This window comes from Terrapene carolina, unplaced genomic scaffold, assembly GCF_002925995.2.
Source record: "Terrapene carolina triunguis isolate 2854851 unplaced genomic scaffold, T_m_triunguis-2.0 Scaffold790, whole genome shotgun sequence".
In the NCBI taxonomy this organism is placed as follows: Eukaryota; Metazoa; Chordata; order Testudines; family Emydidae; genus Terrapene; species Terrapene triunguis.
In genome coordinates this window covers 368146-382246 of record NW_020665141.1, presented here as the reverse complement: position 1 = coordinate 382246, position 14101 = coordinate 368146, and the positions used below count along the sequence as shown (strand labels likewise).

At 45.5% G+C, this 14101-nt stretch overlaps 2 protein-coding genes across 7 annotated transcripts in view; both read right to left on the bottom strand.

Annotated features, from left to right (window-relative positions):
• Nucleotides 1–3349, bottom strand: part of CABIN1 (calcineurin binding protein 1) — a 198530-nt gene extending 195181 nt beyond the window's left edge. For 4 of the 6 annotated variants that reach the window (XM_024195516.3, XM_024195520.3, XM_024195519.3 and 1 more), the window contains exons 1-2: nucleotides 3213–3349; nucleotides 2257–2339 (exon numbers count right to left, since the gene is read on the bottom strand). The gene's annotated coding sequence lies outside the window, so the exon portion shown is untranslated. Of the gene's footprint in view, nucleotides 1–2256; nucleotides 2398–3212 lie in introns of those variants that run through there. The other 2 variants (XM_024195518.2, XM_024195517.2) reach the window with 2 other exon arrangements.
• Nucleotides 3350–10984: 7635 nt separating this feature from the next.
• Nucleotides 10985–13728, bottom strand: DDT (D-dopachrome tautomerase). Its single transcript, XM_024195522.3, has 3 exons — nucleotides 13498–13728; nucleotides 12549–12724; nucleotides 10985–11746 (listed from the first exon to the last, which is right to left on the bottom strand). Exons 1-3 carry the CDS (start codon nucleotides 13603–13605, stop codon nucleotides 11674–11676), a joined length of 357 nt encoding a protein of 118 aa, XP_024051290.1. The 5' UTR covers nucleotides 13606–13728; the 3' UTR covers nucleotides 10985–11673.
• Nucleotides 13729–14101: the final 373 nt, after the last annotated feature.

Here is a 14101-nt window from a genome sequence, read left to right as displayed (position 1 = left end):
TATTTTAAATTTTCACTGCCATGAGACAAATCCCTCACATCAGCAGACATACAAAAAAATGACATGTGCACAGCAGGCTAAAAACAGTCTTTTATATTGTAGATCATATTAATAGCAAGGTAACTCCAGAATTAACCACAGCAGGAAGCAGTGGGAGTGCTGAACTATGAGCTGAATGAATTCAGACATCATTGATGAGTGCTTTCACGTGTAAAGAAAGCATGTTTTTACTTTAATTTAACTCATTCAGAAATGATCACATTTTGTTGGTTCACACACACTGATTTCCGCTCCCCCCAACTGAAACTTCCATCACTGCATCCAAATTACACAGACAACTGCACAATAAAGTACTTTACATCTTCAAAGCATTAATTAACAAAGCTTCAAAATCCCTGCAAGACATGTATGTATTTCCCCCGTTTTATAAATGGAGGAAACAGAGGCCTGATTTTCAGAAGTTACAGAACTAGAGCTGGGCAAAATTTCCAGTCTGAAACTTTTTTGTCCCAAAATTTCCTTTATTTTTACTTTTAAAAATTCGAAAACATTTTAAAATGCTCAAAACAAAATATTTTGTTTTACCCAAAAAAGTTTTTTTTTTTAATTTGCTAAAAAAAATTTTTTTTAAATCATTTTTGGTCTGACCCTAAACAATTTTTTTTCTCAATTTTTTAAAATTTCCAATGAAACCAAAAGTCCAATTTTCACCTAGATCTATACTGAACATCCATGACTCCAAATTAAATTATCACCAGCTCTAAAAAACATTGGGCTCCATGGCCCCATTTCAGTGAGATACTTAAAGTTAGGTACGTATTTAAGTTTAATCAAGCTTAAGTTCAAACACATATTTAAGAATCTGGCTAAATCAGGGCCATAGTGACTTGCTCAAGGTCACACAACAAGTCACTGGTAAATAGGGTGACCATACGTCCCATTTTGGATGGGACAGTTCCCTTTTTAAGTCCTATCCCAGATAGCCCAACTTTTTCGGCAAAACTAGGCATTTGTCCCATTTGCTCTTGTCAACTGATCATCAGTTGTGCCCAGTTCTGACAACAATGTGGAGCATGCCCCCTAGGGCGGCATAAAGGAACGTTGGGGGGGAGGGGGTGAGCAACAACGGGGCTTGGGCTGTCAACCCCAGCCCCATGTGGGGGGCAGAGACCCTCAGACCAGCCTCACGCGGTATCCTAGTTTCCTTTAGGAAATATGGTCACCCGATTGGTAGACGCAGGATTAGAATTCAGTAGCTCAGCTGCTCTTGCACTAGACCAACCAAAGCTATAAAGAAAAATATGTGGATAGCAACCATTTTAATTCTGCATTTTGCTCATATAGAAACTTTTTAATAATGGTCAAGTGACTTTCAGCTCTAATACAGTCAAATGATGACAAAGGGAGAGAAATAAAATAGAAAGCAGAGCAGGGGTGGCCAACCTGTGACTCCGGAGCCACATGCGGCTCTTCATAGGTTAATATGCGGCTCCTTGCACAGCTGCTGACTCTGGGGCTGGAGCTATAGATGCTAACTTTCCAATGTGCTGGGGGGGTGCTCAGTGCTCAACCCCCTCTGCTGCCCCAGGCCCTGCCCCCACTCCACCCCTTCCCCCGAGCCTGCCATGCCCTCACTCTCCCCCCCGTCCCCAACAGAGATTCCTGTGCACCGTGAAACAGCTGATCACAGCAGGTGGGAGGCGCTGATTGCCGGGGCTGCCAGCAGGCAGGAGGCGCTACAGGTTGGAGTGGGGGAGCTGATGGGGTCTGCTGACGTAGTACTATGGCTCTTTGGCAACGTACATCGGTAAATTCTGGCTCCTTCTCAGGCTCAGGTTGGCCGCCCCTGAAGCAGAGTTTTTGTACTGGCATAACTATGTCAGTTAGGGGTGTGATATTTTTACTGGTACAACTCCTAATACGGACAGAGTTATTTTATAGCAGAATAACGCTCTATGGGAATAAACTATATCGGTATAAGCATTTTAATGCTAGTATAACTGAATCCATAGAAAGTGGGTTGTACCGCTTTAGGTATACCAGTACAGTTAAAGCAAATTTTATGTGTAAGACAAAGCCTTAGGCACCTGCAGATATGTCTAGACAGAGTCACTCAATGAAAGAGTTTCAGAGTGCTACTTTAAGCCTTCCAACTTAAAAATCATATACAGGTACTGCAAAAATTAATTTATTTGTTTCACACAGCTCCTTAGATTATTAAAACCAAAATAATTTTCTAATTCTAATGTACTTAACTATTTATGTTCCATTTTCATTTTGCATTGTTCTTGTGAGTTTCACAGTAGGTTCTCATTGCAGTTATGTTTGGGTTTCACATGCTATAAGGGAATATTTGTTTAAAGACAGCAGTTTTCAGTGACTTTTTAAAAAAAGTTGTAAAAGTATTTCTACTAGATTTAGGTTTTAGAAAAGTTCATTCTTCCTAAACTGTAATTTTTGACCAAATGCTAACGGGGATAGTTTTCACGGTCGTGTACACCGCGCCATTTCCCAGAGCAGGGGTGTGAAGGAGTGACTGGAGAGGACGAGGAGGTAGATACATAAATGATGATGGATAGGCCTTTAGCAAGGGGGCGGGGGAGTCGTTACATCCAAGCTCAGCATCCAAGTGTTTGAGAAACCCTGTTGTAAAGGGTGCAGGAGCCCAGCAGAAGCTTCACAGGAGGCTCCATCCAGCCATAGGCCGGTGTGAGACAGAGGGGTGGAATGGGGCCCCTCAGAGTCCCTCAGTGGAAACGGGAACGTCTGAGGGTTCTGGAACTAGAGGGCTCCCCAAGGATCTGGGGACCTTTAACGTAAGGAAGGCTTGGCCTGCGGAGATCGCTCCCCCACCGCACCTCCTCCCCTAACAATACTGATCCCCCATACGGGCGGGGACAGGGCAGCACCCCCGCTCTCCACACAGGTGCCCGGCAGCACTGTGCCCTCCGCTCCCTCAGCAGAGGCGCCAGGTACCAGCCTGCACGCCCCACACAGGTACCGGCCCCCCTGCTTCCCCGAGAGACTGCCACACGCCCCAGCCCTTTGTGCAGCCCCGGTGTCAACTCCCAGCCGCCCCGCGCCGGGCTACCAGATGGCCCGGCCCGGCCCGGCTGGGTAAGCAGCGGGCAGAGCAGCCCGCCTAAGGCCGGGGAGAGGGGGGTGACGCGCCGCTGAGGGGAGTCCGTTCTACGTGGAAGGGGGAGCCTCACCTGCAGTCTCCACGGCAACCTCCTCCCGGGCCCCTGGAGCCCAGCAGGCCAATACAACGGCCGCTCATTGGCTGAACTGCGACTCCCTACCCAGCCAATAGAGAGACTGGATACAGAGTGACCGGCTGCCTTAGGAGAGGGCGGGGCCGAGGGGGCTGCGGAGCAGCTTCCCACAGTTATTCCCCCCCCCCCCCGGGAGGCTGTGCCTCCCACACGCGCCGCGCCCCGCCCCTTCCGGTCCAGTACCCCCTGGCGCCGTCATGGGACCCCGTCGTCAGAGAGTGCCATGATGCCGTCACCACGGCACGTCGTTGCCGTCATGACCTTAGCGCGCGCCAATCGCTTGCGCCGTGCTGTTCCCCCATTGGCTCTCGGGAGGCACCGTCCCGTGACTCGTCCTGCCCGCTCTCTCGTGACGTCGGGGTGCGTGTCCCCCCCCCGTCCAGCGTGTCACTGTCAGCCCTTCCCGCGCGCACGGGGCCGTGACGCAGCCTGTCCCCGCTGGCCGGCCTCGGTGTTCGACCAGTGACCGAATAGAGCCTGGAGCCCCTGGCACCAGGCGTCTAAAACGCCGCCGACATTCAAGGGGACGTGTCCCTGGCGCTCTCCAGCCGGCCACCAGGTCCCTCTGCCCTGTCATCGCCACACCGCCTTGGAGCGTCTCCGCACTTCGCTTGCGGGCATTGCCTGAGGGGTTGGACATCGCCGCCGCCGTAACGTTAAGCGTGGTGACGTGCTTCGTTGAATCAGGGCCCTGGTTCTGCTTCCAGTGCGTTGCTGCTAACCCCCCTTTACTATCCCCTTGCCTGGCTTTTCTTCCTGCTGCCTTCTGCCCGTGTCCATCAGGTTCCTGTACTTGATACCTTGTTTCATTTGTATATCCCATCGCTGGGATTTTACCGCCCATGGATTCAACTACTGCCTTTTCTCGGTTGTAGTGGGCTGTTCGGTCCTCTCTCGCTGGTTGCCTTTCTGATATTTCTTCATGGACGCCTAGCTTCAGCTGAAACTCATTTTCTCAAACACTGAAGTCTTCTTCTTTCCTTCCAGTCCTTCTCGACTGCCCTCCTACTTTATTCTGTATATTCACAGCCAACTACACAATCCTTCCTGTTTCCCCAGCCCATCATTCCAGTGTTTATTGTATGTTCTCCCACCTTAATTGAAACTGAGCTGTTGAATCTTTAAGAAAAATGTCCTTTCTCCAGAATGTAATTTACTTAAGTTAAGTAGGTGCTAACAAAAAGCAGAGAGTTTTAAAAAGTGTCAATAAAAATTCTTTCCCTGTCAGTTGCTCAGTTTTCACCAGTTTGCTTGAGTTACACGCTCAAGTTACTCCACTTGAGCTAGCCAAGCTTAAGGGAGAGCGGCCGCATTGCAACATCACACTTTACCTGCAGAGAATGATTGAAGACTGATTGGATTAGCATCTGATAAATTGTGCTAACTTGAGCTGTAGCTGCATCCCCACAGCATTAATAACACATACCACCTGACGGACCAGCTAGCTCAAGTTTAAAGCATCACCTTAACGCAAGGTAGAGATTTTTGTCTATGAACTGGAATCAGGTTGGGGGTAACACTCGAGTTATATCTCAAGTTAAGCATTCCAACGAAGACAAGCCCTTGGTGTATGTGTGTATAGTATTATGTAGAGTTAGAGCACTATGTAAATAGACTGTAATAATAAACATGACACTTTGCTCTGATAGAATCATAGAAAACGTAGAGCTGGATTGGACCTCAAAGGGGTCATCTAGTCCACTCTTCTCACACTGAGGCAGGACCAAGTACACCATCCCTGACATGTGATTGTCTAACCGGTTCTTAAAAACCTCCAATGACAGGAATTCCACAACCTTCCTTGGTAACCTATTCCAGAGTTTACTGCCCTTTTAGTTAGAAAGCTTCTCCTGATAACTAACCTAAATCTTCCTTGCTGCAGATTAAGCTGATTACTTCTTGTCCTACTTTCCATGGACATGAAGAACAATTGATCAGTTATCTCAGTCAAGTTAATTACAATCACTTTAACCAAAGTGAGCAATTTATCAAGTTACTCTGATGGTCACTAAAGGGCATATCCTAACTTGTGCATTACACTGGAGCACCCTATAGTCAAATGTCTAACAGCTGAAACATACAGATCAAAGCTTTAGTCATTTTTTGGTGCTGGATCTTTGATCTTTTTCAGAATGGGAACCTAAAAGGCATTTTTGTAGCTGTGTATCAAATATGTCCACTAAACTTAAAGAAAGTGATGATTTTATGGTAAAATCATCTGGTAAATTATTAGAGAATGAAGATGTGTGTTTAGGGAGACACTGGAGAGAGTAGAGGACTGGTAATAGGATGAAGAGACTCTGTCAAGCAGATCATTGGACTACAGTGACCAGATGTTGTTACCATCTGATAGCTGTTTGCTGGCCAACATGGAATAAGCTGATACTGTCAGTCCTGGTAGACATATCTACCAGGTATACATGTTGACAACCTGCAGTGGAACCCAAAGACTGAAAGTGTGGAGACTGAAGTACCCTCTCAGTCATGCGTTTGTGTTGAAGTATGCTGGCAGGGTTATGTAGGGAAGCTAGAAGGAACATGATTATAAGGAGAAATAAATATGTTTCATCAGTCTGGGTTTGTTTTTTTCATTTGTATTTTATTTTTAAAATTAAAACAGATTAATTGCAAATGTGATTGTAGAACGGGCATTTGTTTACAATGTGGAGAAGGCTGTAGATAAGGAGCAGTGGGTTAGTGCATTGGCCTGTCACCCAGGTACGTCTGAGTTCAAACTGTGGCTTGTCAAATTAAAATCTTTTATTGTAGTCTCCCATTTTGTGCTTATTACAGAAACATCTCAGGGATGGGCAGAGAAGACAGATCTGGAATAGCAGCAGTGTTTCAAGTTTCAGATGCATTTGGAGAGCTTGTATGGAGGAAGCTTTCATAAATGACTTATATTGCTTTCTAGTTTATATTGTTGAAATCTAAGGAACCATATCAGCCTGCAGCCATGCCACCTTGTACTACAAGGAAATCTCCCACCTGAAGTGATATAAAGAATAGTTCCCGTTGTGTAGAACGTACACATATTTATCTCAAAATCTTTGACTCCAGGCTTAAGAAAGCAGACTATCGCCCTACCAGCTATCGTATAAGCTGATAATTGGGGATGGGGTATTCATACACCTTAAAGCAATCTCCCCACATGGTTGTTCTTTTAACTCAAATGTTATTTAATATTTATATCCTAATAGTGTCCAAAGGTCTTCAACAGGATCAGGCCTCTTGTGCTGGTTAAATACCTACACAGTCCTTGTCCCAAAGACTTGAGAATCTCAGAAGTTACCTTTGAGCCCTTAAACCAGTCTGTTAAGATTTTGGACATGCAAACATCTCAGTACAGAGATTTTGAACAATCCAATAAAGATCACTGACCATTAGAAACAGTAGCCAAATTCTTTGAAGTTCAAGGCTTGAAATATTTAGAAACTGTAAAAAGATCTCTTGCTGAGTGACGTTGGGGATTAGATATCCGGCAGGCAGCGTGCAAGAAAAGTTGGACAATTTGGGGGTTGTATTTGTGGGAAACAGAAGTTTAAATAATTCCTATTGAGACCTAGGCAGTTGGTACATTTGCTTTTCTTGGACCTAGAGTAACAGATCTAAGTAACCGGGCTGTTTCAGCGTAAACAAATGCTTACTGCTTCCTTTGGTTTCTCTATACTGTACTATGCAGGGTTGTGTACTGATTTCAGTTTGTGGATTTAAGGGGCCTGCATAACCTTCCTATGCCAGTTTCCTCCTCAAGCCCCAAAACATTAAACTTCACTCAGAGTGAAGGAGCTAAATGGCTGTTTCCCTAGCCAACATGATCACAGAGAACATTCAGCACTAGCAGTTTGTGGAGTAGGAGAGCCTACAGTGATTTTATGGTACCAACTCATAATCGTTGCTTTGATCCCACTCCACCCCCTGCATTTGCCAGAGCCAAATAAATGATAAGAGGGCTCAGGCTGAGAAAAACAATCTGTCCCAGCCATTCACTCACTTTGGTTTAATATTTTAACTGCTCTCTTACAAAAGATGCAAAGTCCATGAGCAACGAAGCTCTCGGTAAGTTCCCTGCCCCAGTTTACATTATGATTTTGCATTAGTATGTATGTTTTGTCACTAATATAATGTCACAGACATACTGGGGGTGTGAAACAGATAGTCAACATTGCATAGAAAGTCTGTGACTGAAGAAACCAAAGTAATGGTAGCTCAGGTGCTTGTCTGAACCTATTGAGACTCCCGCCAACACCCAAGACTTTCCTTCCACAAACCTACCACTCCTCTAAATATGCCCTGCTCCCCCTTTATCTGTTATCTTCTAGGGGGCAGGGACCCCTCTGGCCTACAATCCCCTCCAGCAGTTGGAACAAGCTCAGAAGTCATTCTCTTCTGCTATCTTCACATGGCAACCTCCTTCCCACTTTTAATCCCTCCAGGTGGTATCCATCCCCTTTCCACTTCTTTGTCTATCTATACACCCCAGGGCAATGGAGTGAAGCTGCTGCTGAGAGCTTATGTGGAGGCTGCCTCTTCTTCTTGTGCCTGCCTTTTTATAGCAATGAGAGAGCCACAAAGCAGCTAACAGGAGAAGCAATGAAGGAGAAACAGCCTCTAAAAACAACTAGTGGTAGGAAGCCAACAAGGCCCAGCAAGGGGAGCTGGGACAACAATCCTGTTTTTTGCCCTAAGGGAAATCAAAACTTGTCGGCTCCAAGAAGGGAAGTACTTTACAAACCAGAATTAAAGCTACATTTCTGTAATGCTAACATTGAGGTTACTGGGTTTTCTCAGATTGTCACAAAGGATTCACCTCCACTTTTTTGAGCCACTCATAGGGACATGGGCAGTACTGTCCCCGTGCCTGGAGCGAGGGTAGTAATAGGATCAGCTAAAGCTTTAAGTTTGTCATATGCAGGGATCCGAGTTTTCTATGATAAAACCCCCCAAATTCTCTGATAAAAAACATAAAAATCCATATTTTCCATAATTAAAATGAAATGCTGATCTTTAGTTTTCCTAGCCACAATATATAGGTAACTGTTGAACACAATATTTTATTGATATATTTACAATTTTTAAGCAAGTTTGAAGCCTACCAGTGCCATCAATCATTATAATAAAATAAATAGCATTGCAATTTGCATTTCATACACATACCAAATAATTCTATGTCTGTATTGTATATTTTCAGAAATTTGTTTTTTTTTTTTAAATGCACAAAAACGCTGGTATGATCCAGTCACAGTGCATTGTTTCTTTACTGTTGTTGATGGACCTGCTGTTTCAGTCTCGTTTTTGTTTTTGTTTTCATTCAGTTTGTTTGGCACTTGCTGTGTGTTCTGCAATTGTCTGCCTTCGAATGTAATCTAAAGCCTTGCTGCATACAGTACAGAACAGCACATTACCATCAACATGAAATTTGTCCTTGCCAAATGCAGAGACACACTGTCTTTGGGGTGATTGTTTAAGTTTTTGGCATCTTTTCATAACTTTAATCACTCACATCTGGAGGCTGAAGTGAAATTTGAGATGCATTAAAAAATGAACCCCACATACACCATTGACTAACCTCTCTACGCTGCAAGCAGTTTATTGGAGTATGTTTAGCTACGTAAAGTAAAGCGCATTCAAAAATTAACCACAAGAGGAGGAGGTTGCGCATATTGAGTGACATAAGTACTTTCAGTAAAATTTAGTTAATATGTTTTTATTTTTCACAAAAAGTAAAAACTAAAGATTCTTTGTAAAAATGCAAATTCAGCTTTTTTTCCATGGCAAACGGATTTCTAAGATCACTGGTCATATGCTCAGTGACACACAATTGTTTAATTTACTATCCTAGTTTTAAAAGCATTTAACTGAAAAGACCTCATGAGAAAAATAAACAAACAGGGAGCGTGGACAGCTGTGTTATCTACAAGTGTGCTTAGAGAGGGTGAGTGAGATACAAGGAGAAAGGGAAACAAAATGGAAGTATTGTGATAATCTAGTGAATCGACACACACTAAAAGTATTTTGATAAAAGTTTTATTGACCAGATAAACGCCCAACTCATGACACTAACACATAAATCTGCACTTAGTGCAGGTTTTATTTAGAGGACAGTGATTTTGCAACAATGGAAGAAAGTTATGTTGCATGTGTAGTAACTAGCTTCAGATATTAATAAATCATTTGGTTTTAATTATTTTTGAATAACCTCATTGGTTTCAGTTATTTTTGAATAAATGAAAGATACTTCCAACTTGACACCCAAATTTTTGATTGTGTGTTAAAAAAAAAAAATTACAATCGCTAACTGGAATAAAAAGTGTTCTGTGAGCAATGAAAGAGGAAATTCGTTCATTTTTAAATGTAATTATTACCTTGCAATGCTGTAAATACCTGACAATTAAACACTGTAGTAGTACATCAGAACCAGAAAATGAACGATTTAATCCTGACCCTCAAAACACTTATTCACATAAGTAATCCCAATGAATTCAGTGTAACTATTCACATGCCTAAATGTTTGCAGGATTTGGACCTTAGAAAGTACTATAAATGAAACTGACAACTCTATCTTCATTATCTCTGCTGAGTGAAATGCAAAAGTAAGGAAATCCCATAGACGATGATAACTAGGGGGTTGAGGGCTTTTTTAAAATAAAATATTGTGTATAATCCAGTTATAAAGTGACCAACTCTAAAGGCCCCAAGGGGAAAACTCCCCTACTAAGAGAATGGACATTAGAGCAGATGTAGCAAAGCCCTGGGTCTAATAACGGGGAAGAAAAAAAAAAAAAAAAAAACAGGCACTCCAAGAAGTCAGTTATGTGCAAATTCATCAGCTCCTCTCCACCACCCACAGAACACTGAAAGCATTCGTAAAATAAAAAGTGTTCTGATCTTGCTCACTGTAGTGAGAGGGTTGTGGGAAAGTACTGTGGACAAGGAGACAAGTTACAGGAATTGAAACTAATTACCTGAACCAGCAAAACAATTTCCTGGGCTCCACGTCCTAGGGTATGAAATGATTCTGCAATAAGAAGCCCTCCTTCCACACATACCCCAATGCACAATATGCACATTGATATTGAACTACAGGAGTCTACTGAATGAACATGAGAACATCCACCTGTGCAAGCCAATGATCCTAGCGAAGTAGAGCTCAGAGCAGATTAGAGAGGAGCCCTAGCCCAGCCATCCCATACAAGTTAAAAGATTCTTCCCTCAGACCAATATTCTCTCTTCCCAGAAATGGGGTGGGGGGGAGGTTTAGAATGGAAGAAATGTTCACAGAAGTTGATGGATTATCTTAGAGCTTGGCTGTAGACAATGGATTGTGTGGTGTGTCCTGGATGGAAGCTGGAGTCATGTAGGTAAGTGTAGCGGTCAGTAGGTTTCCGGTATAGGGTGGTATTTATGTGACCATCGCTTATTAGCACAGTAGATCTCAGATCCCCTTGAATCTCTGCCCTCCAGTGGCAGCGAGTTAGGCTAACTTCTGTGAATTATTTCAGAGTAGCAGCCCTGTTAGTCTGTATCCGCAAAAAGAACAGGAGTACTTGTGGCACCTTCGAGACTAACAAATTTATTAGAGCATAAGCTTTCGTGGGCTACAACCCACTTCTTCGGATGCATAAGAAGTGGGTTGTAGCCCACGAAAGCTTATGCTCTAATAAATTTGTTAGTCTCTAAGGTGCCACAAGTACTCCTGTTCTTTCTGTGAATTAGTTTAGTGCCTATTGCCAGACTAATGAGCAACATTTAGTGACTTCTGGTGTAGAAGAGTCTACAGGGACATGGTCCCAATCAGCATTCTATCTGGTGGTAAAGTTAAGCCCATAAACTCTCAAGCTATGGCCCATGGACTCCTAGAACAGACAGAATTTCACAAGGAAGAGAAAAGGTTAGCACATGACAGGATCTGTCTTTCTCTTGCAAAGCAGCCCTCAGGCTGAACAAAACTGGAGAACCTCCCCAGTCAGTTATCAATGATGCCAACCACGCAACAGAAATAAAGAACTGTTCACTGCTAAAGGAAAAGACTACAAAACTTGGATTAACTGGATCCAAATAAGGAAGGCCATCATGACGCTGCTGATGACAAAACAAACTCCCAGCTACACAAACCTCACGATTCAAGTTTTGTTTGAGATCATAGGTAACTGCATTGTCTCTGGCCCACAAGACAGGTGTGAGACAAAGACTTCCAACTGTTACTGTCAAAGAGTTTGGCTGGTAAGCCCCGCTTTGGAGCTGTGTGCACACAGGAAGCAGAAACAGAAAGGAACTACATGAGTGGAGGTGTAGAAGGATACATATCAGATCTTGCGTAGAAACAAACAGGTAGAGCTGGCCATCCTGGGGTTGTGCCCTCCACAAGGGTTTCTTTTTAATGGGTTTCTTGAAGAGATCATAAGAAAGTCATGACAGTTCCTTTCTTGCCAATCTGCCAAGGTTCCAGTGGATAAAAACGGATCAGAATCCTTTGCATGTGGAAGAGGAGAGAACACAGGAGGAAAGGAAAGGTTATTATTTTATAATGGAACATTATCTCCAGTAAGTTCTCTCAACAACCCAGAAACACACCACTAAACATAGCTCTCAGTGGTCTGGACTTAACATCTCTGACTGTAATAGGAGCAGGATTTTTTACAGGGTCAGTGTGTGAGTGGGTTCTAAAGTCCTGTCCACACCCACAAAAAGTTAAACTGTTAACCATCTATTTATCCAAGGTACTTACCGTATATACTCGTTCATAAGCCCAATATTTTTGGTAAAAAAGTGACATCAAAGAGCGGGGGTCAGCTTATAAACGGGTCTACACCAAAATTTGATGATTTTAAAGTCTATGGAATCATTTAATTGAATATCTAATACATTGTTGTTTTGTTTACCTGGAGCGTCTGCAGGCATGGAGCCCCTCAGCTGATCCCATCATTACACCAGTGCATTTGGAGGTAACTCTGCTTTGACTAAACCCGGGACTCTACCCCTCATTCTCACAATTAGGCTCAGCCGGAGAAAGCCAGGAGAGGAGCAAGAAGGAAGATGCCCAGTCTAACGAGTGCAGGAAATTACTGACGGGGCAGGGGGAAAATCAGGAGAACTGGAGGAGAGAGACCCTCCCTGCCAAGGCCTCTTATAAGCTTCCCCTACTTGTACTTAAACACAGACCTTGATTAGTGACGCTCCAACCAGCACTGATCTGGGTCTCACTGGGACGCTGCATGAAACTCCCCTCTACCTGCTGCATACATCTCCCCCTGCTCTCTGCATGCCACTCACCTGTCTGCACCGAGCCCCAGCTCCTTGGTAAGGAACTCAAAGAACTTGGCACTGTGCCCTCTGTTCTGCTCCGCGGTTCCCACCACTGCGATGGATGAGACAAGAAGCTGAGCGCAGGGCGCTGCGGAGCCGCCAACCACCATGGGCAAGTCGCTCTTCACAGTGACGTTTATCCTCTGCCATGCCGGGCACAAGGGCACACCCAGGGAAACAGCCATGGGAGGGAGGGAAGGAAACAGAACACAAGCCTCACAGATATGAGCAGTGTGTGTCATGAGGAGGAGCTGATGCCCTGGGCCACCCACCCCATGCACCCCAGGGGAATCCTGTCTTTCCATTTCCCTCCTATTAGGGTGCCCTAGACCAGGGGTTCTCAACCTTTTTCTGAGCCCCTCTATACTACAAAAACTCCACAGCCCACCTGTGCCACAATAACACGTTTTCTGTACAGAAAAGCCAGGGCCAGCATTAGGGGGTAGCAAACAGGGCAGGTGTCTGGAACCCTGTGCTGCAGAGCCCCCCGCAAAGCTACATTGCTTCAGCCCCGGGGGGGGGTGGGGTCCAGGGCCCCAGCCTTCAGACCCACGCAGTGGGACTTTGGCTTTCTGGCCTAGGCCCCAGCGAGTCTAATGCTGGCCCTATTTGGTGGCCCCCCCTGAAACCTGCTCACGGCCCCGCAGGGGGCCCTAGACCAGTGATGCTCAGTCTTTCCCATACCAGGACCCCCTCCCATCTAGCCCGTGCCCCCCAGGGGGTGCGGGGCCAGCAGAGAACTGGGGGTCTAGTGGGCAGCGCAACTGCCACTAAACAGACTCGCAGCTCTGTGCATCGGCCGCAGGCCCAGCTGCTCCTGCAGGGAAGTCGCCTGCAAGGGCGCATCCAGCCTGCGCGGCCAGACCCGAGGCCGCTGCGCTGCGCTGCGCTGCGCACGCCGAGGCAGGAGACTCACCTCCTCGGGCTTGCTCAGGATCGCAGCGGCGGCCGCGCACAGCTTGCCGGCTAAGCCCTGGGGCAGCTGAGCGGCCGGGAGGCTGGTGTCTAGCTCCAGGAACGGCATGGCCGAGACAAGCGCCACAAACCAGCTACCGCAGTCTGCAGGGTCACACGCGGCGCGGCCGCTGCGGAGCAGGGAGTGGGAGCGAGCGCCGGGGCTTGCGATTGGCTGCGCCTGGAGACACCCTCGTCTGTCTGTCTCTCCGCCTTGACCCCTTGTGCCCTGGGTAGCCTCCCTGAGCACGGCCCGTTCCTCTCCCGGTGGGTGGGAGGTTTGCTTTGCCTGGCCTTTTATGAACACGTTGCCACAGCCACGGGTGTCCCCGCTGCCACGGCGATGCTGCCTAGTTCACAGGGCTGGTCCTGCCCAGACAGGACAGGAAAAGCAGTTCCGGGGCCTCGGTCACCTGGATCCTCCAAAGCTGAGTGTCCTGTTTACCAGATTGTACAATAAAATATAACACTATGGATTTGATGCCCTGGTTCTTGTTAGGTTTATTTCCACATGGCAGAGAAATCTGATTCTGCTAAGGGAATGGAGTCTTAAGACTTCATATGTG